At 36.5% G+C, this 26,720-nt stretch overlaps 2 protein-coding genes across 3 annotated transcripts in view; one reads left to right on the forward strand and one right to left on the reverse strand.

Annotated features, from left to right (window-relative positions):
- The window catches only part of LOC150101316 (uncharacterized), a 120,636-nt gene extending 103,798 nt beyond the window's left edge, over positions 1-16,838 (reverse strand). Inside the window, exon 1 of the mRNA XM_090400988.1 lies at positions 16,728-16,838. Coding sequence (XP_090257114.1) covers positions 16,728-16,815 — 88 coding nt within the window. The 5' untranslated portion in view covers positions 16,816-16,838. The remainder of the gene's footprint in view (positions 1-16,727) is intronic.
- Positions 1-26,720, forward strand: part of LOC150101315 (uncharacterized) — a 338,578-nt gene that overhangs the window by 250,190 nt on the left and 61,668 nt on the right. The window lies entirely within an intron of this gene.

The following is a 26,720-nucleotide window of genomic DNA, read 5'->3' on the forward strand; positions in this document are numbered from 1 at the left end:
GATTGTCTCCATTGTTTTAGAGAAAACCAAGGTAATGGGACAGTAGTTTGATGGTTAACCTTTTTCTTCCATTTTTGGAACGTCCCCCATGCTGTTGGATAAGTGTTGCTAGAGGATTTCGAACTTAGTTGCGGTGGATAATAGTTGTTGAGCCCTTTAGTCGAAGTTTTTTTTAGAAATAACAGGTTTGGTTTGGGGGACTGTAAATGGCAGCGTACAGTATGTGTTTCTTTGCATGTTGATGTCTTTTTGTTTACGATTCTTTGGTATTTTGTGGAAGCATCCCCACCTACATGTTTACTTGGCATGTAGGTGGGGATGAAAGATTCGAGATCATGGTTTCCACGCAGAGAATACCTTATCCTGTTCATGCATGGATTCGACAGTTCCCCGCCCTCCTCGCATACTGTTATTCTCGAACTCCCTTTATATATTATCTGGCAAAATAACTGACACCAGAATTATTTACTAGATGGTCGGGAAGCCTCCTGATGCCTACAGCCGCGTTCTGTCCCGTGTGCTGTCAATCGGCTTGCCTACGAAATCGTTTTTTTCTGTATTCTCGAATAGGGGAGCTCTGGATCATTACAGGAAAAGATTGCTTTTCTGCTGTATCCTTGAAGGGGAGGTTGCATCTGTGCCTGTTCTTTGGCATGCCTTTAAGAATGTCTCGTGTACTGCATGTAAGACGATTTGGTGTGTGTGTGTGGGGGGGTATATAATCGGAAACCTTGTTCTAGAAACAAAACATAGCCAGCTTAGGCCTCTTAAGCAAGGTGGTAGAATTTTGCCGTGTCGTAGTCATCCGACGGCATTTCTTCCAGATATTAAAAACATGTATTTGTGTGTGCGCCAGGATATCGTCTGTGGAAAAGATTCCTGCCACGAGAAGGTGGCATTGGCTACAGTAGACTGGAAGACGTCATATTGTTGGAGTATTATAAATAATATTATATCATATTCTTTTATATTATGTTCTTGGAGGTGGTTTAGATTTCGAGGCCATTACTTATTAATTAGGATGTGCTGTGCTTTAAATGTTATCAACCCACAAGACAGTTATACAAGTATTGGTCGGTAAATATCCGCAGTATGTCGGCTCGGTTGGCCGAGAGGTGGGGAAAGGCCTTTCTTCTCTCCAACCGACGTGCTACGGATTCGAATCCCGGCGTAGGCATGGATGTGTTTGATTGTCTTTAGGTGGGAAATGAACTTCATCATCAGTTTTGAAACCACTGGCCTGCTTATTAGGGGCCTGAAGTGGATTAAAAAAAGTTCCATGCATGGTTTCTAGAGCAGGATTTCCCGACGAGCTATGTTAAAAAAAATCACTAAAAATACAATAAAAAAAAATCAGAGTAGAAAAAAAATCATCAGTACTTATAGCACCCTTTGCTTATGTTCTAAAGGGCACCCCACCCCTGGTATTAAATCATTGGCTTTTTACTATGGTTAAAATTAAGACATGAATAGTATACGTTCATACATATATTTAAAAAAGAAAGAAAAATAAATTATATGAAAAAAAGTAATCTTTGATATGCCTTTTGGGGATCCTCGTATTTACGTTAAAATTTTTGATGTAACAACATTGGGAAATATAATCAGCAAGATAAAAACGGAACTCTTAAAACGAATAATGAGCTGTTAAGAGTTTGAAGAACCTCAATTTGATTTAAAATGCGTGAAACGTTTTACAGAAGAGAATAGAGTAAAGATAAAAAGAATGCGGAAATTAAAATATGAAAATTAAAAACAGAGAAATACATACAATGGTGATATGGCGGATTCACGTGAAGGATGAACAACTGAAATTTAAAATTAATGATAAAAGTAAAGATGTGCCTTTTACGGTGTGTGAGCCATTTCGACATATACTCGTAAGTCATCTTCAGAGTTCAAGGGAATAAAAGTGAGGTCTATATCATATCGGCTTCTTTATGGTTGCATCGAATTTTGTAGGCTATTGCTTGTTGCCGGAAATCTCGGATTAATTTGCTGTGGTGAAGCTTCCTAATATTTATCAATGTTGTTACATCAAAAAAATTTAAAGTGAATACGAGGATCCTCCAAATATATGTCAAAGATTTACTTTTTTCATATAATTTCTTTTTCTTTCTTCTTTACTATATGTGTGGACGTAAGCTATTTGTGTCTTAATTTTAACCACAGTAAAAAGCCAGTGGTTTAATACTAGGGGTGCCCCGTTAGAAAATAAGCAAACGGTGGTATAAGTGCTGATGTCTACATTAGAGGAGCAGCATGAAAAAGTTTCATAAAAATAATATCGAAAAAAATCATCCTTAACTCATTCACGGTACCAATGTACTGTTGGCATCAACCTCTAAATCACATGAAAAAAAGTCAAGTCATAATATCAATGTTCCGTTCTGCCTCGTTAAATATCATCCGGAATGAGTTACTACTACTTTGGTTTGATATGGTGGCCTTTTCAGACCCCACAGATTACATGCAATCTCTCCCATACAAAATCTAACTCCAAGTGAAACCGATTTACTTTTCTAGCATTCCGTTAAATTTAATTTCCCCAGTTAATCCTCCGTATTTCTGATTGTATCATTGTTTTGGACATTGGCGCAATCCTCTTAAACGATTATGTCATAAAAATTATTTGATTCTTGATTACTCAGCCGAGTTAATAGCTCCTCTTGCGTCTGCTTCGCGGTAAGGAAGAGCATCCGTCATAAAAGCATAGCTGCCGTGATGGTCAGAAAAATTACTCGAAGCCACCGAATGAATAATCAGAACGAGGCTAACGTTAGTTAAGAAAGCTGATCCCTTCTTATGATTTTAAGAGATTAGATTTTGGTCTGTTGAGATTTTTCCCCTTTCTGAGGAGGGGGGGGTCAATCAGAAGTTACGAACGGGCTCGGTTCATTGGCTCTCATGATATGCTATTTCTTGTCCAGCCGTTATTTTATTTATATTTATTTATTTATTTCTGTTTCAGGTTTATTTTTTGAGAAATGATGTAACTCTTAACACTGCATCTAACTTAATAGCACAACTAACTGTGTTAGTTGTGCTATTGACTACATCTCAGGGATGAGTAACAACAGCGTTTATTTAAAAAAAAATAATAATAAAAAAACGCTCTCTTCGAGAGCTGAAGTTGTCATTTACACACGAATGTCACTAGACTCGCCTCTCCTGGGGGAGGGAGCATGAAAGAACTTTGTGCCTCATGTCGGACTGGGCTCTGCATATGTGTGTGTTTTTGTCAGATCGATAATGGAGGAAGGATGTGGGGGTGGATTGGATACTGACCAACAAAAACGAGTTTATATTTGAGCTACGGTTTGCCCAGCTGTCTCCCCTATATGGGGAGGGAGAGGAGTCAACGCAAGCCAGAAAGAAAACTTATTAATGTTGTCGTTTCCATTTTTGCTAATTCTGTTGCAAGCTTTCCTGACTAACGCCTGTCTCATAGAAAAAATGTTGATGTCTTACGCGTTAAAGTTGGGATTGTGACAGATTAATGATTGCAAGTGGATTTTGTTCTAAGTTACTGATTTTTTTCCTGCTTCGTTTCTTTTTAGTTATTAGTCAGTTATTCGATTTGTTTTGACTAAACGTTCCTTTTCTGGGTGAAGTTACCTTCAGATTCTCCATTGATGCTATATTTTTATTTTATCGATTGTGAAAAACAAGAAAAGGGTTGAACAGAACTTCAAAAACTCCCATGAATATTTGCAGGCGGGAACCCTTCGATGTTGGAAGCTACATGACTAGATACTTCCTCCTTCTTGCAGGCACAACAGTGAAGCCTGATCTCTCTTTTTTCTTATTTCCGATTCATTCGAAAAATATTTTAAAGGGGAAAATTTTTTTTTTTAAATCATCAGTAGAGGTTACCTCACCATAGTTAACGTCAGTGAAGTTTCACTTAGGATTTAAAGCCGTGTTTATTAATTTGTGATTCGCATCATGTATTTGAACAAGACTAAAAATCAATTTCATTTCATACGAATAATGCGATTTAAACCGGCAAAATAATTATCCCATTAAGACAGTCATCGGCACAAAGCAAAGAAAAGCAGTAGAAGAACTTATGAATGTGATTAGTTTAATTATATTTTTTAAATGAAAATCTCATCCTCCAATAGTCCTTTTAAGCTACTTCAGGAGTCTAGTAAGTAGGTTGACAGTATAACCACCGTAAAGACATTCAAACATCCGTGCCACACTGGAATTCGAATTGATAGCCTGTAGGTTGGAGAGGAGACTATCTACTCAGCCTGCACACCAAGGTTACGATGTTTAGTTGGTCAGTAAGAAAACCTGGATTTTGGTGAATTCTAAACTGATAATTAGTCTGCTTTATTTTACAGGATGGCGAACAAATATTTGCCAAAATGATTGTGGGTTAAAAAGCAAACTTTAACTCGTACAGGTAGAACTGTTTTGTGTGTTATTCTTGAACTATAATAGGATCTGTCGTTTAGACTAATCCTTTTGATCTTTTTTGATGTTTTTGACTGCATCTGAGTTGATGTTCAAAGCATCATCTTTCTTCGTAACTTCGATCTCCTATATTTTTCTGGAAATTTTCTGGAATTTCCCACCTTTTTTTGTATGTGATATTTTTCTTAATGTGTTCTCTCTCAATATTCATAACTCTGCCTTGTTGGTCCCCTCTTAAGTTATATTCTACTTATTCTAATCATTTTAGAATTCTCATTTCTACTTTTTCTAGATGGCTTCATTTTCTTGATATGTTTCCAATATAACATGCATGCCTAATTTCTGTCTAGCTTGTTAATTGATGGAACTTTTCTCTCTCTCTCACTCACTCTCACACACACACACACACAGTTTACTCCAGTCTTCTTACTGAAGCACATCGCATTCGCCCAAATATATCCACTTTACAACTTCTCTTGCATAGCTCCTAAAGGAGTTCCTTTAGGAGCTATGCAACTATGGCGACCAGTAATAGCGATTTCTTGGGATCAAATGACGTCATTTTTTATTGTAAAATAAACAAAACCTGCAGTAACACATACAATGAGATGTAAGTTTGGCTGATAAAAATCTATCTCAAGGGTACGAGACCCGATTGCCCGATAAAGGCTAAAAGATTCATCCTGTCCTTGTGATTTGAATCAAGGTCATATGAAACGTATCGATTATAAGCCTATAGCGTAGACGCCTTAATTATTATCTCAGAATATCTCTACCTTGCCTCTCCTCCAAAATTTCTCTAACTAACCGCCTACCGACTTATAACTCGATTGAGAAAGCCCCCACTCATGACACTAGTCTAATATGCAAACCTGAGAAGTTGATGTATAACTGAGGTTGCGTTTCAACAAGACAGATTTAAAAAAAAAAAAAACATGGTTTTATTTACTGTGAAAACGGGCGATTTGTAAAGGGAAAAAAATTATAGATTATTCATAGATCATTCTAAAAGGCTTGGAAGCCTTTTAGAATAAGCTAAAAATTTATTTTGCTAGCCATTTTTCCAAAGAATCGCAGAAAGGACATCTCACAATCTCATCTCATCTTCCTTTTTTCCCTCTTTTACCTTGCAGTGTCGAGGGTTGGTTAATCATCGGACCTCAAACCGTTCACAGGATAAGGTGGTCAGCCCTACGCCCCGGTGCATCCTATGTCAGTAATGTTGAGTTCCCAAGGCCGGTTTGCCTGCTTTGCGAGATGAAAAACCCCAGGATAAACTGAAAAAAAAAAAAAAAACTGCTGTCCAAGCCCAAGACAGGCTAACTTGGCTATGGCTGAGGAAGATCCTTCAGCTCCTCGCGTCACCGACGGGAATCGAACATAGGACACTCCTTCCCGTTATATAGTTGCGAAGCGCATAGCCACTAGGCTAATCGCGCAGACAGGAAGGACATAATGACCAGTATAGACTCGTTATGTTTCTTTGGACTGACATAATCGACCCATGCTCAATGCGGGTGGATGCTTTATTGTACCGTGAAAATAATTGTACGGGATGAATCTTTGAATATTATGGACTTACAGGAAATCTGTATGAAGTTCAAACTAACAATTTCCAACGTATTTGAAGAAAGAACTAAATCAGTTAATTTGGCAGAAGCTCATCCTTTGTTGTCTTAGTTTCTGAGTCAGCCCACTCACAATGCTAAATGTGATGTATGTTTCGACCTTTCGTGGGCGAGATTTGACATACTGTATATAATCATTGCTTTTGTGGGAGACATTATGCTTGGAAGCATAGCGGTAGAACTCTTTCTGTTCTCTGTAGGTATAATTTCAAGGAGTAATTCCTTGTTTTAAACCATAAATTATCACAATTTCAAGACAAGTTGATTTGTGCGTGCGAAACACGAGAAATTGTGTATACAAAGTTAATAGATAATACTTTCAAGATTCTTGGCCATTTCGCCTGGTTAGAGGTGAATTACATCGTATTAGATGGAGACATTTAATGTGTTGGTTTAAGAAAATCTGTTTTATTATTAATTTAACCATATGCCTGCGCTACATCATGGTTAAAATGAGGTCTTCACGGCTGAGTGATGTCTTATGTAACATTCGTAAAAAGAAGTTCGGTTGAAATTTGGCTGAAAAAACGCTCTTGTTCCAGAGACTTAATTTTTTTCTAGTACGGAATTCATGAAAATGAATTTGTGCCATGGTTTTCACAGACGGAAATGATGTTATTTAGATAAATCCTGTTGTTGGTGACGAGGAATTTTTTTTTAAGTAGCATCATTTGTAAATGGGCAAAGTTGTTTCTCCACCAATCCGAGTTCTTCCTCCATCAAAACGGGCACACTGGTCGGTATGCAAATACATTCATGATAAATCAGCATACCCACACCGCAAACTATAGACATAGGACTAACCCTCATTGCGGACCTGGTTCTCTGCTCCTTTAACATGGCTGTGGGTTGGAATTGGTGTAATTCTTTAGGTAGTAGGCGATTTTTCTTTCGCGGTGTGAGATCACTATCCGATTTATTTGAGACCTGAAGTAGCTCGGAAAAAAAAGGTACTATAAGAAGAAATCGAATGATCTCTCCTTAGTCCCGCCTATGAGTACGGCATGTACAATAGATTTACAGTCTGACATGGGTGGGACACATGCAAATTCCGTTAAATCTTATATCGAAAATTAACTTTCTCATAACAGATTATTTTATTTAGTAGTCTTAGTAGCATAGTACAAAGGGAAAAAAAAAAGAGCGAAATGAAATCAAAACGTTAGATTTCTTCTAGTTTCTTCATTGAACCAAGACAACTATTAATTAGTTTGGGTCGTTTGGATTAGCATCTAAATCTACAATGTCTATAGCTGTAAACTTCGCGTGTTCTCAGGTTGTGTTAATTATTTTTTCACTTTCACATGAAAAGCCTTTATAAAGAGAATCGAACCTTTAGGGAGAGTTTTCCAATCAAAGGTTGCGGCAAACTGCGTTAGTAGTGCTTCAAAGAGAACGTTATTTAGCGAGAATTTGCTTAAGTTTGTAGTAGAAAGCACAAATCAGAAAACTTCAAGAACACAGGAAAAGTTCATTAACCGAGGTCTTGCTCGTCTCCAGTTAGGATTATATAACTATTATGTTTTTTTTTTCCAACTTGCTATACTTAATGTTTTCTTATATTAATATTCAGGCCACATATAAATGTCTGTTTTTATTATGAATATAAATAATAATGATTGATTGATGTAAGGGAGGAATGAACAAGATCTAAAGTTCTGCGCTGTTGCTACGTCACAATAGCAATTTCAAAGAAAACTCCTTTAATGAATGGCATTTCTAGGTGACGCTGGAGTTTTATTAGAGATTGTAAAGAACTTTTTCCGTTTGGAAGTTTAAGTGACTGATGTGCACTTCGGTATACAAAACATTTCCTGAAATGTGCTGCCACTGGAAATTGGAATTTAGTAACATGATGGTGATTGCTCTCTACTACCATTGTGATTTCCACACGAGAAATGTGACCGGTCAAGTTGTTTCTCAAAAGCGTGTATAATTCTGTTTTACTAAGAAACCAATCGAGTGTGTACACCTTGATGCTTTATCTATCAGAACAGATAAAACCACAAACTCGTTACAGTACGCCCTCTTTTGCTCTAGCATTTGATAAAACAACCTTTTATCTAATTCTACAGTTCAGATGCCAGTGAACAAACAATGGTCACTGTGCTCATCTAATGCATTAATCCCCTCGATTAATCTTTCATCACTGAAGATTAACCAAATAACAGTTATCTTTCATTCCTGTTTAGAAATATTGTATTAGAAAATCTCTTTTTAAATAGATGTTGCCAAAAGTGGGATAAACAGGTACGAGTTATAAAAATTCTGAAAAGGTTTAACTGACATTCTGTAATTCAAGTACACAGAGCACAAAACATCATTTCCCAATATGACGTTTTTGCAATTCCTTTACAAAAGATCAAACGTTCATTTATATCTTCGAATGGTTATGATTTTTATGTAGCCGGCCATGTTGAGAATTACATAATAAAATCTATAATGTTCATGATAGAAAAACATTCAGACTTTACAAGTAAAAACAGCCTGAAATATATATATATATATATATATATATATATATATATATATATATATATATATATTCATTTTAATATAAACTGACTAAAAATCCGAGAATTATAACAAATTGAGATTTATTTGAAAACGCAACATGATTCGTCGGGATTGACTTCATCAAGCGTTAAGAACATAGAAAGCTAAGATGAAAAGCCAAACGGCTGTATTTTCTGGCGAAGTTAGTTAAATTAAGGGAATAAAAATCCCTTATTATTTTACAGCCAGTAAGTGGTCACTTACTGGTAGTGAAACTCGTAGATCGTAGTTTTCGATCTTAGAGTTTCGCATACTGGCTGTAAAATAATAAGGGATTTTTATCCCCTTAATTTAACTAACTTCGCCAGAAAATACAGCCGTTTGGCTTTTCATCTTAATTATAATATAATATATAGATATGGGTACACCACTCTGGCATTCGTATAGTGAAGGTATGTAAGTTCTTTTCACTTAAACTTTGATATCATCCAGGTCTACCTACTCACTGATGAGACCCCAATGAGGGTGGAAACAGGTGCGGGGCGGATCTGGCTTTGAGAGGCTCCACTTGGAGGTAGGTTTTTGCCTGTCTCTGAGTGGGGCCACCGCTGAGATTATGGCTCTGCTTGGTTGGTGGGGTGAGCCTGCCACTGGGTAGAGCCAATGCTGAGAAGTTCTTCTCGGTGACGGGGTGAGCAGCCTGTCATCGAGTGGAACAACGCTGAGTTGGGCGATCTTTCGGGATCGTCTTATTTTTAGAGCCTGCTTCACCTATACATAAGGTTGAAACCGGTCTGGGTAGTGACCTCTCCTCATAATGTAAAGCAGTATTACATCTCCTAGGAGCTGTGTTTTCACATTATGAGAAAATATCAAGGATGGTGTGGGAGCTTGCTCCACCTTTGCTTCGAGTTGCCTTGGTGTTGTACTACCAAGTGGTCACCTACGCTTGGATTCGCCGATAGTTCTTCGGCATGAAACTCGTAGATCGTAGTTTTCGATCTTAGAGTTTTGCATGCTGGCTGGAAAATAATAAGGGATTTTTATCCCCTTAATTTAACATAGAAAGCTATTAAAAGACGCTGAAAAAACATCGAGACACACTAAAGCTATACAATTATAAAGCTATAATATTCGACTGTAAATTACAGTACAGCTTTATAATTGTATATCTTCAGAGTGTCTCAATGTTTTTTTCAGTGTCTTTTAATAGCTTTCTATGTTCTAAACGCTTGATGTTGCGTTTTCAAATAAATCTCAATTTGTTATAATTCTCGGATTTTTAGTCAGTTTATATTAAAATGAATATATCCAACTTCCGAGTTAATAGTAGTAGTCATATATCAAGTAGTCAAAAGCATCGCAATGATGTGGCAAAATATTGTTTTCTGTTTGAGCACATCATCTTCGTTGTGTGCAATTATCAGTGCATGACGTCATCATCAGAACTTGAGGATCAAGATAAATCGTAGGCACATAAAATATCCACACATGCTTGATCACCTATAGAACTGGTAACGAGAAATTTCTTCCCTTTGTTGTTCCGATATTTTTGCCCAACCAACGTAGAAAAATGTAACACTGGAAACAGAAAGGATATTTCTTATCCACCTGTCTGTCACAAGGCCATGTGCCTCGTGGATCTTACTACTTGTACTTTTACTCCAAGAATCGCTTATTACATTTGTCTTTTTTTTGATTCGGAAGGCGATGCGATGCAAGTGACGGTCACCAACCTGAAACCAAGAACTCTTTGCAGCCGTTCACATAAACTGAAATGATCTGGTAAGAGATTTAGGGACTTATTTGCTTTCTACAAAAACCTCTTCAGAATGAATGTATAGTATAGCTTTATTCAGTACAATTCACGCAGTATGTTGCCTGGATATTTCTTTACTTTGAAACAGGTTGAAGTACAGAAGTACATCAATACCTCGCATAATGCGGTCTGTAATAGTGTAATTACAATATATCAAAACATACAGCATCTGTATTGCAGTGTACAATATTCTGGAGGTTGTTTTTTCTTGTAAACTGAGCTTGAGGTTCTACAAAATGGCAATATTTTAGCTTCCCCACAGTCATCTAACTCGATCACTTAAAAATGGCAGAAACCTTTTGAACTTCATGATAAAGTAATATATATATATAAAACAGGAACGGTTATTTTTTGAAAAAATTCTCTGTTTGGTTACAAGACAGCGTAATCATGTGGGGCAAGAGAACCCGTAATTCGCATTAAGTTAATAAAAAAAAAATACTATCATCACTTCATTTAAAATTGGGGTTAATGAAGCAATTTTGAAGCATTATAAAGAACAATATACGTTTCATGCGTTTCCTGAATTTCTACTACTATATCAAGTTCAAAATGGAGATTTGGTGGAGCAAAACAGAAGAAAATTAACTGGGTATTAATAGTTTCAAAGAGCAGGGAAATTGAGTTCGCTGCTCTGCTTATTAGGAGCCTGAGGTGGCTTGGAAAAGTTCCATGTTTCGTCTCTGAGCAAGGTTTCCGGATTATGTAAAAAAAAAAAAACGAATCAAATACAAAAAAAGAAAAAGAGAAAAAATCCTCAGCTTACCTACCGTACAACGTACTATAGGCTTACCTTTCGTCACTGGGAGTCAAAATCACATAAAAAATGACTGCAGTTGGAAAAGACGCAAAGATTCGTTTCTGTTCTGATTATCCGTCCCTTAGCCCACCAGTGGTACTAAAATATGCTAATCTCCCGAGCAGTTCGTGGGTGGAAATAACATAAAAAAAATTACAAGTTCGCCTTAATTGCTACAATTATATTTGGAGTTACCTTATCAAATGTATTTTTATCACATTTTTACTTTATTAAGAAGCATAGTACCCAAATAATAATGAATACTATACAGTATATTGCTGCCCTTTTTGGCACTTGATGAAAATTGATTTACTAATCTAGTATGCTTTTTGTTATTTTACTATTTCGACTTTATTCGAATGATAACTAATTGCATTGTCAACCATCATCTCGTCTGTATTCCAACAGTAAGCCACCATACAGTGTTGTAATTTATTATATTACAATATAATATACTGTACCTCGTATAACGCGGTACTTATACTACGCGGTCTACAATTTCTAGTAACCCTTTATTTTATTTATTTATTTTTTTTTTTTCATATTTTTCACGGCGGGACTTAAAAATCAAATTTTATCTTCGTTAAATTTGTGTCTGCCCGTAGCGGGCAAGTAGTTATAAGTATCGAATTTCGGTTTATTGCATTACTGAATAAGGTACTGTACAGAAGGTTTTTGCAGTCTGTGTCATTCTCAACAAATAGTGAAATTAGAGACAGATGGAATAAAAACGGCGCTAACTAATAAATCACATGTCCCCTCTCACAGAAACTGTGCTGTATAGACTTAAGCAAAACCATACGTTGTACCGAACACTTGTCGGTTGCTTTTGTCTTTGAGACGCGCGATCTTTTGTTAATACCGCACCAATCATATGCACGTCTTTATAGCTGCTGTCTTGTGTAAAACAAAATTCAGCTTGTACGTATTGTAACAATAAAAAAAAAAAAGCTTGAATAATTTATAAGCGTATAAAAGGATATCACCTGTAAATCGTTGACGTGCCAGCAAAATTCTCAGACGTGCCACCTCTGGCACGAGTGCCATAGGTTCACCATCTAGGCTTTACTGTATAAAGTGTTTATTGTTGAAAACTGTCTTCGTTTCTGCCAGGAAAGCGCATTTAAAATCATAAGTGTGTTATTCTCAAGCAGAGCAGTTTATTTTTATTGTAATGGCCACTAAAACTGCAACGAAAGGGAAAAAACCCAACATTGAAGAGGAAATTCATTTCTCTCGAAGAAAAAATTTAAATCATGGATCAGTTGAAAGTTGGAGAAAAACCAGGAGTTGTTGCAAGGACTCTGAATTTAAATGAATCAACAATTCGAACAATCAAACAAAATGAACATAAAATCCGAGAAAGTGTTATTGTTGGGTCAACGGTAAGTGCAAAGCGCGTTGCTCGTGTTCGCGATATTCTAATAGAGAAAATGGAGAAATCTCTAATGATTTGGATAGAAGATTGCACTCAAAAAAAAAAAAAAAATCATTTGGATGGACAGCTTATTAAGCAAAAAGCTCTCAAGTTTATAAACATTTAAAAGAACTTGATCAAGATTCTTCAGAAGAAATTTCTCAGCATGGATTTTCTGCCAGTAAGGGTTGGTTCGAAAACTTTAAAAAGCGGTTTTCTTTGTATAATCTTAAAATCCAGGGGAAATCAGCATCAGCAGATGTTGAAGCTGCCCGGAAATACCCAGCAGAACTTTTAAAAATGGTTACAGTGCAAACCAGGTGTTCAATGCGGATGAATCTGGGTTATATTGGAAAAAATGCCAAAACGCACCTATATTTCGAAAAATGAAAGATCAGCTCCTGGATTCAAAGTTTCCAAAGATAGAATTATTCTACTGTTTTGTAGTAATGCATCAGGTGATTACATGACAAAACCAATGTTTATTAACCGATCTGCAAATCCTCATACAATGAAAGGGCTCGACAAGTCCATCCTACCTGTTTATTGGCAGGCCAACAAAAAAAGGCATGGGTTACAGCTAGCATGTTTGAAAATTGGTTTGTCAAGTGTTTTGTACCCGATGTAGAAAGTTACACAAAGAAAAAGAATATGGACTTGAAAATTCTACTAATTTTAGATAACGCACCAGGCCACCCAGCAAATTTAAGCCATCCGAATATTAAAATAACTTTTTGCCGCCTAATACTACTTCACCTATTCCACCACTCGACCAAGGAATAATATCAACATTTAAGTCATATTATATTCGGCGAACATTTCAATTAATTTTGGAAAAAATGGAATCTAATCCAAACATGACACTGCCTCAAGCGTGGAGTTTTTAATGTTGATTGTGTAAAAATTATTTCTCTGTCCATTAAGGAATTACGACCCTCTACGCTGAAAAAATATGGCCTGAAGCCGTAATGGAACAAAATTTCGTGCCTCCAGTGGATGCCGAGCTACGTCGTATAATAAACGTCGCACACATTTTTGGTGTAGAGGGCTTTTGCGATATGGTTGAAAACGAAATTAGTGAATTAAATGAGGAACTGGTACAATTAATAGATAACGTCGAACCAAATGGCGGGGAAAGTTTTGCCAAAGATTCTGATTGTGATGAATCCGTTAAAGAATTCAGTTTAAAGAAATTAGCAGAAGGATTGGACTTGGCAAGAAAGTTAGTAAGTTATTTTACGGATAATGATCCCTCAATGGAGCGCTCGGGAAAATTCACGAGACAATTGGATATTTGTTTAGCGCCATATTATGAACGTAATAAAAAATTGCAACATAGTGGAAAGCAAAGTCTTATTACTGACCTCTTGATGACTAAACCAGCCGAAGTAGGCAATGAGAATTATACAAATGATGTCCAAGAGATTTCAAGTGATGACGACCTCCGGCCACTTAAAAGAACATCTACGAAATGTTATTTCTGAAGACAGTGATGACGATTAAAATATGCGCTTTATTTTATTGTGTCTAAAACATTTATCCATTATGTGCAATGAAATTTATGTACAATTTGTAATTTTTATAATTTTATACTACGTATTTGTCATAGTTTATGTTTTCTTAACTTACATGAATTACCTGAATTAAATAAAAAAAAATTGTTTTTGTTGGATATGTCATTGTTGTTTATATAATTTAAAAAAAAAAAACGATTTCGGAACCTAACCCTACTTTTTCTATGTGGTCTTTGTCTCGTATAACGCGATTTATATAACGTGGCGTTTCTATGGAACCTAACATCCGCGTTATACGAGGGTTACCTGTATTACTTTAACTCTGAAGAGATATTATAGGCCATAAAGCATCGTCTGGCCTGTAATATCTATTCCTGAAACTGGTAGAAAGTTTTAACTTTTACTAGCAGTTAAACGATGACAATAATATCTATTCAATTATTATTTTTAGTTATCGTTGAAAGTTTGATTGCATTATATATCCGTTTGAGAGAAAGACAGGAATTCCAATTTTCAACTCAAATTAATTTAGAAGAATTCTTCCCTGCACAGCATAAGTGTCTGTCCGGGTTGAGAAATCGTGTTCGAACTCGGCTGCTGGTTTAAATTTTATTGTTGTAAAAGAGATCTGCGTGCTATAAAATCACGTGATAGTGTGCGAGATCGGAGCCGGCTCTTACTCCCCCTCGATGTGGACAAACCGCATTTTGGGACGTTAGCGAAACTTGTTTGCTATTTGGACAGATAGCCTATTTAAATAGCCGAGAATATCTCGACTAGCAGGGTAGAAACATTTAACCTTTTATGATCTTCCTAAGCGAATGAAGTCATTGTATCTCGCTTCATCGTGCTCTTTACTTTATCTAATTACTCAAAGTTTTGTTTCCAACTGTCGACAATGGATGCTAGTTTGGGCGGGCTGGTCTGATACTCCTTCGAGAATAGGCAGTGAAGATACAGATGACACTGCTGGATGTTATTTTTGTTTAATTGTTTTACATGTAATTTTACATGGTAATTGCCACCCAGAGTCAAAATAAGTTATCAGCCACCCGTCTGTGTAATGATATTAAAGGAATATTGGCTTTTTGTTTAGCTGACGTCAGTGTGTCAACCACTTTCATTATCTCCGATCTGTATCCCCCGTCTCATGGCACAGCTTTGCATCCGTCATAACTTCGGTTGGATAAATATTTTGCTTCTTTTTTTTAATTGGGTAGAAACTTCTTTTTTTTTTTTAATTGAGCAGGCATCTAGAATTTTGTGAATAACTATCTTTATACCGTCTAAAGTTCAAGTTGATTTATCAACTTTTATTCCGCTTATTTTTCATTTTGCTGGCCTGGCGATCAAGTAGATAGCGCATCTGAGTTCAAATCCCACTGCGAACACGAATGTTTGTAAATACCTTCGATTAGTAGGCGATTTTCATCATTCTGCTACCAGCACCCTGCTCAGTGGAATCGCGAATGACTTGCGTTGTGTTCTTTAAGCAGGGCTTCTGATTATCAGTCCCTTAACCCACTTTATCATAACTAAATGTACGGTAGGCGAAGCTGATGGAGAATCCTTTTGGTGCGCGTTAATTAACATGATAGCGTACACATGATTATTCGATTTAATTTGATAACTGGAATCACTTTAAACATATATGGGATGAAAGTTGTTTCCGGCATCAGGAAATTTAATTGATTCCCGTTGCATCCACCAACTTAGCATCCTAACTGCTTCAAGATTTCCTAATTATGAGCCATGAACAAACCAGTTATTTTTATCCCCAGATTTATGACATACTTGTTGATGAAGAATGTGCAGCTGTGATAGAACGCAGACCAATGTATCAAATTACGTTGAGCAGTTCATGCGTCACTGCTAATCGGGAAATGTTATGCGGGTCTCTTTCGTATATTTTAAAAAGCAAGTAAAGACGTTGAGTCGGTAATCTAATGACGTAGATACCAAGATTGACATTAGTGAGACTCTTCGATCAACATTCTCTTTCCAGAATGGCGCGATGAACTTGAATAAACGCCTGACAATATATTGTCGTTTTCCTCCCTTGACAAAATGCTGATTGGGAAACGAAAAAAAAAATAAATAAAATCTTCGCATGTGTACCAACTGGTCGTGAAACACACAAAGACAAGTTTATTATGAAATTGCTATAGGAAACTTGCTTAGAATATGGCTTGCTTCAAGCAATGAATTTTAAAATCCCCATTCCTCTACAGCTATCCCCCCCCCCTCAACACTCATATCTGTGTATAAGCGGACTAAAGCGAGCGGGAGACTGCTCTTATCTCTATGGAAACGTTCGAATGCAATCACATCACAAACAAGGTTGGAGGCCACGTGACGCGCAGTGGAAATCGCTACATTATATTGGAGCAGAGACGCGATCTCCTACTTCGACATATTTACCTTCGCAAGCATGAGTCTCCACGGCCTCTTTCCGTGGACTGAAGAGAACGTTATCCTACCATGTGTTCGACGTTCTCTGCATCGACTTTTCCTTATCTTGTGACCGCTTGTTCGTCTACTTAGCGGTTGGTAAGAAAAAATCGACGCAGCCACGTCTTCCGATGTGAGAATGCATGCATTTTTAGAAGGAAAATGAGCTTCTTCTTACCTTTGAAAGAAAGCACGAGCAGCAGAAGAATTTTGCACGTTCCACTTCTCGTCAGCAATCCTCCCGGATCCATGGCTACATCATACATGCAGTCTTGAACGACTTCCAGCCACCTTCTGCCGGTGCACGCAAGCGCAGTATGCACACAACAGCCAGCCCGACCTTATTGAACGCCGGAACCAATGACGTTGATCATCGGACCAGCGCGCGCCAGTCAAATATCTTAAAAATGGCCGCTGGTTTTTTTCTTTTATTTTTTTAATGAATTAACTGCTGCATGCATACGTTTTTGCTGTCTGTTTTTGCTTACGGAGCTGGTTGTACATTAGCGTGCTAGCCAACGATAGTCACTACAATAGAGCGTGCAGAATAGCACACTAATTAAGCCCTACTATAAGCGCTACCCCTGACAAACGGGCTTCCCTCTGTGGGTTCATCACTATTTTCTGTATTGATTTGCTCGTATACTATAATAATTGGTTACAGAGACTCGACAGTTCACATTTTTATTTCCCCGTTAGTTATGCGCTCTGTCGCTTATGAAGTAGATGAACGAGTTCATCAAAGAAGTTTGAAACTTTTCAATGCACTGATCGCAAAGTACGCTTGCATTACCTGTTACTAGTATAATTAAAGTAAAATCATCCGAGAGAACCATAGCATTATTGTATGACATCACTAATTTATCCCAGTAGTTGAACCCAGAACTGTTATTATTTGATAGGTTTCACAAAATACATTGTCTACGAACGGATCAAATTATTTATGGAATTGATTGCGTGGGTTTTATTGAAATTCGGAATGAGTGCTAAACGTGCCAACAGCGCTCATATATTTACATTCAAAGAAATGCAAGTGAAATTTGGCGAATTTAAAATTTGCTGTTTACTGTCTCTTGTAATACAGTAAGTGGTAGTCTAGCGAAATACATGTTTCTTTTTCTTTCTATAGGTGAATTTATACGCCATATTGGTCTGATTTAAGCGGCTTCCTTTTCACGTTTCGATATGAGGGTAACGTGTCGAAGATCCATTAGAGATAAACCATTCAACGTTGCCATCCTATTTCTTGAAATCACTTTGTTCTTAGTTAAAGCGTAGTCGTTGAGAAAATTCAGCACGAGTCGTGTGGAATCTATAATAAGGACGATATTTTTTGAGGTTATCTTTTAATGTAAAAAAAAAAAAGGTTAAAATATTTTCTAATGCAGAACATACATTGAAGACGTGCACCATGGATTCAGGAAGGAAGGGGGAAATATCGAAAAGTTTGTAATAAATAAATCGAAAAGAGGAAAAACCTTGCTGGGGTTACATCTGGGTTAAGTTTAATATATCCAACCAGTACTACACTTTATTTTTGGATAGTAGTCTTCTCAAATCTTTTGGGCATTGGTGTCACCCCAGTGAATTTTTAACAAGGAGGTACAGAACAGACACCTTCCATTCTCAAAAGTTGAACTAAGAAATCAGCATACATTTTCGTTCCTATAAATTTCTCAAATTGGAATACGCGTTTTCTGACTTTTATCCTAGAATCTGATGCAGAGAAATACGATATAGCCGTTTCAAATTATCGAAAATTAGGTACTGCCATTTAGTCCTGTACAAATTCTTTCTGCTGTTGTTCGATAGCAGTTTTATCAGTCGTTCTATTTTTCCACAACTTGGAATGATGATCTGAAATCCCTTCCAGCTTTCCCTTATGTTGTTTATCAATTAACAGTGAATAACCATAAGTCAGTGTATATTCGTCTGACAGTATGTTAAAAGAATGAAATTAATAATTCAGTTTTATGGAATTCAATTAAGCAATCGGTTAGATTTATGGTTATTAAATTTAGATCGTCGCAGAAGCTTATGCTGCAATTGTGAAGTTTAAAAAGTAGCACCGTTTAGCAAACCGATCAGGAAAATATTACGTAGTGTTTGGAATGAATAAAACAATTTCCTAGCATAGAACATCATGAAGTTGATAGATTAATTCGTTGGTATCTTCCTGATATTCTTTTCTACGAAACTGTTTTATCCGTATCAAATTGTTATATCTTCAGAACAATAAGTGTAACAATAAGTGTTAATGTAATTCATTAAAAAAGAAAAGGAAAAAAAGTTACACTATAACAAAGTTAGGAATCGTAACTAGCTTTCGATTTAGCACTAGTCCTAAAGAAGGCACGAGGTATTTCATAAACAGCTAAAAAGTATTATTCTGCCTATAATTATATTCTAATTTTTATTTATTTATTTGTATTTTATTTTAAGGAGCGGAATCTAGTCTGCACAATATTTCTTCTTCCTTTCCAGAATTATAGGCCAAGAGGCCTGTTCCGGACTCAATTCCATCTTTTTAAGGATACCTTTTGGGTGGTAATTTAGAATTTATTTGGGTATTCTGCTTCTATTCATTCTCAGTGTGTGTGTTCTTTCCATATTTCTCTATAGCAAATAACTGTTTCATTTAGTGAGTTCGTAATTCGAAGTTTATTTCTGATTTCGCTGCTTTTCATTTTATCCATTATTGTGACTCCTTCAGTTCTGCGCAGAAATTTTATTTCGGATGATTCAATTCTTCTTTCATCTGCTTTTCTTTCATTGTCCCTATCTCAGTGCCATAAAGTAAGATAGGTTTAGTTACTATTGTAGATTCTTATTCGTGTGTGTTTTTTTGTACATAATTGGGTTTAAAGATTTTATTTATAAGGCCTGTTACTTTTAAAAGGTTTGATAGCTTCGGTTCAATATCAGCTTCATTTTCATATGACATTGTGCATCCTAAATATTTGAATGTATTTACTTGCTCTCTTATTTTATTGTTTATTACTATTTTGCTTCTTATTGTATTAGCACTTTTGAAGGCTATGACTTTTGTTTTGTCTGTTGATATTTCCATACCATATGTTTTTATCAGATTATTTAGACTGCATAATGATCTTTGTAGTTCATCTTCATTGTTTCCAAGGGTTATTTGGTCATCAGCAAAAAGTAGAGTAGCTAATCTGTTGTTAAGGTTTATCTTGAATCCTCCTTCATTAGTTATCTTTTATGATTTTATCTGTGTATATATTAAATAAAACCGGTGTGAGAGGGCAACCCTGACACACTTCTCTATTTACTGGTTTCCAGCTTGATGTTAAATATTGTACTTCTCACAGATATTTTATTATCTTGATATATATTAAATAAGACTCTAAAGAGTTGGTTTGGTATCTCATATTCTTCCAGGATTTCCAATAGTTTTTCTTTGATAATTTTATCAAATGATCTGGTGTAATCTATAAAAGCTGTGTGTGTGTGTGTGTGTGTGTGTGTGTGTTCATTTCTCTGTGTTTTTCGATTAGTAATTTTAACGTAAATGCAGAGTCTATGCAAGACCTGCCTTTTCTGAATCCATTTTGTTGTTCTATTAATTTTGTGTCTAGTATACGTCTGTTTATATGCTAAAATTTTTGCATATACTTTATAACAGGTACTAATTAGTAAGCTGATGTCACGATGATTGTTACAATCAGATTTGTGTCCTCTTTTTTTTTTTTTTTTGTAGATGGGGATAACTATTGCTTTTGTCCAATCTTGTGGGCATTTTCCTTCTTTCCAAATCATATTATAAAATTTAAGTAACCGAAATTGAGAATCCAAGTCCTGCATATTCGATAAATTCAAGTTTATATTGTCTTCTCCTGGAGCTTTTCCTGTTTTACTTTGGATTAATGCTTCTATTAATTCTTCTAGAGCAGTGATTTTCAACCTTTTTCATAACACGGCACACCTAGACTAATTATTAAAATTCTGCGGAACACTAAAAATATATTCTTTTAATTTGTTTGATGATCTGCAAAAAATAGGCATAATTTTGATTGATTTACACACAAGAAGATGGAAGACGAGACACTAATAAATAAATGCGCAAATTATGACATCATTTCTTTCAATTAATTTGTTTTCATAAATTTCGTGGCACACCGGTTGAAAATCGCTGTTCTAGAGTGATGTTCTCCGACTTTTTTACAGAGGATGATTTTCTGTTTTGAATGTTTTCACCATACCACAGATCTTGGTAGTAATTTTGCCATGTTTTTATTTTAATGGTATTAATATCTGCTTTTTATCTAGTTTCATTAATTAGATCTTTAAGGATTTCTTCTTTTTTTATGTGGCTCACATACACGAAAAGTTGTAAACTTATGGTACTTAAGTATCGTGGATTCGCTAAGATTTTTTTTTAGGCATTTCTATTAAGTTTTGTTGTAGTTATTATTTTTCCATAATCAAGAAACCTTGCTCGGTAGACCAGGCGCGGAATTTTCTTCTGAAATCCTAACACAGGATATTGTCAGGGAGGTTTGCCTTTTCTGGTTCTACATTTGGGATCATAGTATATACTGCTTGGAAATAAGTCAACGGACATCCACATTGGCGAGGTGCATCGTGCCATATAACGAGTCACGTGTTTGTAGCTGGTATAAATGGGAAGAATATGATGCTCCTAAGTCAGTGGTATGGTTCTACTTTTCCTGATTTGGCATCGGAGCTCTGTTTGTGGTGCCACGAACATTAAGCTCTGAGAGGTATATGAACATCCTGGACAATGCAGTGTTTACTGCTTGGTGGCGTTTCTACAGAACTGACCGTTGTATCTTTCATCCGGACAATAGATTGTGTCATAAGACTTGCTGTAACTGCGTAGTTTGTGAACATGAATGCCACGACTCTTGACTGGCCTCTACAGAGCCGTGATCTCAACTATTGAACATCTGTGGGATGAACTGGGGCATCGAGTAAGGTCGAAGGGACGTCCGCCCCCACAATAGTCCAGGACCTCATTAAATGAATACAGTAAGAATGGTTCCAAATTCCCATTTATCGCTAGTGTACGCTTGTGGAAAATATGCCCCATTGGATTTTTGCAGTCAGCGCAGCGATTCTGTTAACTTCTTTCCGCAGAGTGTGTATCACTGTTTTCAGTGCGAAGTTAGGAAAAATAAAACAAAATAAGTCTCCAGGAACCTAAATATCGGTGCTTCACACAAGGCAATGATTCATCTTCCAAATCAATAAAATAAAATATCAGTAACAATTTGATATAACAATACCTTTTTGCTATATCAAATATAAACATCTGTATAACTAAGAGGAGACCTCCACATAGCCTTTAAAGGAATGTGGAGAACCGACCAGGGCTTCTGACCTAATGTCCAATCCTCACCTTCTCGTGGTGCACCCGGTTAGGTATCTACCTGAATACTGAACGAACGACATGTTAGAATTTCATGCCGGCTGGGGCGTCGCCCGATTAAACAAAGCCCCCGTTGTTTTCTCCGGGGAACCAGGGCGAACAGCGAAAAGTCAGATACTGGAACAAATCCTAAAACACACCTCAACTCAATATCACCAGAACTGAAGATCGGTGCTATCAACATAAGAAGCCTGAATGGCAAAGAAATGGATTAGCTGATTAATTAGATAAGTACCAGATCGACATAATAGGGGTGACTGAAACAAAAAAGACCAAAACGGGTGAGCTCTTTCTGAGCAATAAATACAAAATGTTATATTCAGGCAATGACAATCAAGGAAAAGAAGGAGAAGCCATAGTATTCAACACTAAATACGAGGCTAATCTTCTTGAATAGCAGGCAATTTCACGAAGAGTGATGTGGGCAGATATCAGAATGGGGAACTGGATAATGAGATTTGTGCCTATGGTCCCACAGAAGGTTCTCCTAAAGTAGAAATGGAAAAATTTTTTGAGGCTTTAAAGAAAGCAACTGACACAATGAAAAAGGAAAAGTTGGTCCTTATCGGGGATCTAAATAGCAGAGGAGGAAATCATTGTCAAATATACAAAAATACTTTGGGAAAATTTGGAGAAAAGAGCAAAGCTAATAATAATGGCAAATACTTGTTGGATTTCTGCTCAGGAGATGGACTGGTTATTACTAATACCATGTTCCAACATAAAAATGTGCACAAATTCACATGGAGAGAAGATGCAAGGAATAAGAAAAGTGTCATTGACTAGGTTATTGTTGATAGTGGTGTTTTCTCCTTGGTGCAGAACACCAGAGTGTACATACGATTTGAAATTGGAAGTAATCACTATTTAGTCTTGAGCAGGATAAAATTGAATTTCATATTGAAAACAAGAACATGTAAGAAAATTTTAAAACGAATAAAAGTTGAGCAGCTCTCAGATGTCAACTGTAGATTAAAATATACAAACATTATTCCAAAAAAAATGAATGAGTTTGGGAACAGGAATCAAACCTTGGAGATTCGGGGGAAAGCTCTGAAGAAAGCACTGATTGATTCTGTAAGAGAGGCATGTGGAGAGGTTGTCTGCAAAGATAAAAAAATCAGAACTCCCTGGTGGACACAGGAAGTTAAAGAGGCAGTGAAAGAAAAGAAGAAAGCATATCAAAAGTTCCTGGCAAAAAATCAGCTTGTGCTCTTAGAAAATATAGAAACAAATGTAAGAAAGCTAAACACTGTGTAAAACTAGCTAAACAAAAGTCATGGGAAGACTTTGGTAAGAACATAGAAAATAAATATCAAGAAGGTGGCAAGATATTCTGGAGGTTGTTGAAGAAGCTCAGTAATGGAGGAAGGAGTGCTGTAAAAGGAATTAGAGATGATAAAGGTGATATGAAAACTGGAGAAAAAGATATCCTTGAAGTATGGAGTAATTATTTCGAAAAATTGCTAAATGAAAGTAGCAGTGATGACAGCACATTGATAAAAACCACTGACCAGGCATGCAATCAGGAATACCTATCCATAGCTGAAGTAGAAAAAGCCATCAAAAGTTTGAAATGTGGAAAGGCAGCTGGAGTAGATGATATTAGACCAGAAATGCTCAAGTGTGGAGGTATAAAGGTTTTACAGTGGCTACACTGCATAGTTCAGAGGGCCTGGACAGAAAGACGAATTCCAGATGATTCGAGTTCCTTTTTATATATGGGTACTCTTATAGTACCCATATATAAAAAGGGAAATAAAACTGAATGTGAGAATTACAGAGGTATATCTCTACTGAGTGTTCCTGGTAAGATTTATGCCAGTATACTTGAGAAACGATTGAGAAGGATTGTGGAAGAGAAGCTTGGTGAGGAACAAGCTGGATTCAGGCCAAATAGACGCTGTCAGGATCAGATCTTCACTTTACGACAAATAGTTGAGAAAGCATGGGAATATAACAAAGATCTGTATTTAAGTTTTGTCGATCTGGAAAAGGCATATGACAAGGTACCAAGAGAGAAGCTGTTCAATACGCTACAGTTATATGGTGTCAATGGGGCATTATATCAAGCAATACTTAGTCTTTATTTGAGTTGTAAGTCAGCAGTTAGAATTGAAGGAAATACAGGGAGATGTTTTAATGTTAAATCCGGTGTCAGACAAGGATGTACATTATCACCTCTGTTATTCATTATCTATATGGATCACATTATAAAGGAAAGTGGTATTAACATGTTCATTGCCTATCGCGCGATGCGAGCACTCACCAAACGGCCGATCACGCGTTATCGCGTGGACGTCGCTAACTAAATACAAAAAAAAAATAAAAAAATTGGCCACCACACGAAATTCCAATTTTCAGCTTGGCAACGAAAGTGTTAAACCTGATATCAAAATTCGAGATGATAATGTCAGCTCCTTGCTTTATGCGGATGATGTTATACTTCTAAATAAATCCGATACAAGTCTGCAAGATTCCCTGACCAAATTGAATACCTATAGAACAAGTAAAACATTTCAGCTACTTACGCACGATTTTTAGTGAAGATGGTAAATTAAATATGGAAATAGACAATAGAATCAACAAAGCTGGTATGGTAGGAAGTCAACTGAATAAATTATATGGAATAAGAGAGAAATTAGTCAAAACACTAAATTAGCTGTATACAAGACAGTGTTTAAACTAATTTTAAGTTATGGTCTGAGAGCTGTGTCAGAAGTAAAACACTTCACCAAAGACTAGAGATCGCAGATATGAGAGTCCTGAGAAAGATTAGAGGCGTGAATAGATGGCATCAATGGTAATATCATATTAAAAACGAGGACATAAGGAAAGAACTTGACATTGTCAGCATCCAGGAATGCGTTAGCAGAGCTAATCTTAGGTGGTGGGTGGTCACTTAAATAGAATGGGCGAGGAAAGATTAGCAAAACGGGTGTTCTCTGCCAGGTTGGCAGGAAAAAGACCCAAAGGAAGACCAAGATATAGGTGGATTTATACGGTAAAAAGTGCCTTAGAAAAGAGATATATAAATATAAGATCTGATAACGTTATAGCTTTGACAGGTAACATATTGATTTGGCAGAAAATTGTAGGTAGGAAGTTAGTAATGATGTAAATTTTTCATGTAGTACTATCATATCCTGACACCCCTTGAGGGTAAATATCAGGAATTTGACGATGATGATGAATATAAAAATCCACCGCATAGCTTTTTACTATAAGGTAGATTTTATCATCAGTAAATACTTGTGTATATTATCGTATGTGGTTGTGTGTAGTTAGAAATAATTCTGATTATTAATGTTAATTTGTGTATAGAATGTCTTAAGGGTGCAGGCATCAGATGAAGAACGTCACTCCTCCGGTTAGAGAGAATTGAATCTGAATCCTATCAAGAAGGAGAATCGTGTTCATAAAGATTTTAATCGAAACAGAATTAGTCTATTGCTGCAATAGGTATATTAACCAACCAACCAACAGGCTCTGGGTTCAAATTCCACCGTGGGCATGGATGTTTGTGATTGCCCTAAAGTGGCAGATGAATTTCATTACTCGGTATGAGATCTCTTCTCCATTTACTGGAGGCCTGAAGTATGTCGAAAACGTTCCATGTTTATTCTCCAAAGTGCTGTTTCTGGATTATGTAAAAAAAAATAAAATCCTGATTAGCAGTACGAATGTACTAACAGCGTCTGGTTTGTCTGTTGAAAAGCTAGCTTATTAGGAGAGAAAAACCTCTGCTATCTTCATATGAGACCATCTAACTTGTCTTCATTTGAAATGGCTTTAGAAAGGTTTATTCATTTCCTAGTTGGGATTAGTTATTTCCAGTTAAAGGGCATATTAGTACTGACAAACTAGTAGCCGTATCAGTAGCAGACACTACACATAATCTATTATTGAGAGGGTGTTCTTAATTTTGGTCTGGACAAAAAACTATTTCGTCTATGTATGAATGGATAATCATTTGGATTGATGAATGGAATCATTGGGAGTAGAAAATGTTACTGTTCAAGTGGGGATTGAGACAACAGTTCTCAAGAATTTTATGTACAGAACATTGTGGCCGGTCCATAGAGTAGTTGTGTGTGATTCATACGGAGATGGATAATGAATAAAGAATAATAAATTTAGTTTAATCCTTTATCCAGGTGTAAGCAAACAAAGTTTGCGCCTGAATTATCTTCAGGACTGTCCACCTTTACCACGAGTTGCCTCAGTCCTGAAGATACTTCAGGCGCAAACTTTGTTTGCTTACACTTGGATAAAGGATTAAACTAAATTTATTATAATCTATCCAAGTGGGGAAAAAACTTCCAGCATCTTTCTCTGAATACAGAATATGTAACAGTTATATGTGTTGAATACTTAAGTAGATTTTTGAAATCAGAGAGTGCGTCAGACGTACTTTCTTGCCAGTCTGGTTGGCCGAGTTGTCAGCGTATCCTGCGGGTTCGAATCCCGCCATAGATGTTTGTGATTCTGTGAAAATGCTAGTGGTGGTAGACAGTAAATGGCGTGGGTGTAGAAGATGTGGATGAGGTTGAGTGGTGGAGACGGAGAATTGTAGAGTAGGTGTCCTCCCTTGATGAGTCTTTGGACTCCCTGGAGGTGTCAAGTAATAATAATATGCTGATTGAGATTGCTTAAATAAATTTAAGTAGTCTCATGCAGTACATTACATATTCTATATTCATTACCCATCACCTTGTATGGCTCACACACTTTTAATACTTTATGAACTGGCTACAA

This window comes from Typopeltis vanoorti, chromosome 11, assembly GCF_054136105.1.
Source record: "Typopeltis vanoorti isolate ZY-2024b chromosome 11, IOZ_Tvanoo_1.0, whole genome shotgun sequence".
Taxonomy (NCBI): domain Eukaryota; kingdom Metazoa; phylum Arthropoda; class Arachnida; order Uropygi; family Thelyphonidae; genus Typopeltis; species Typopeltis vanoorti.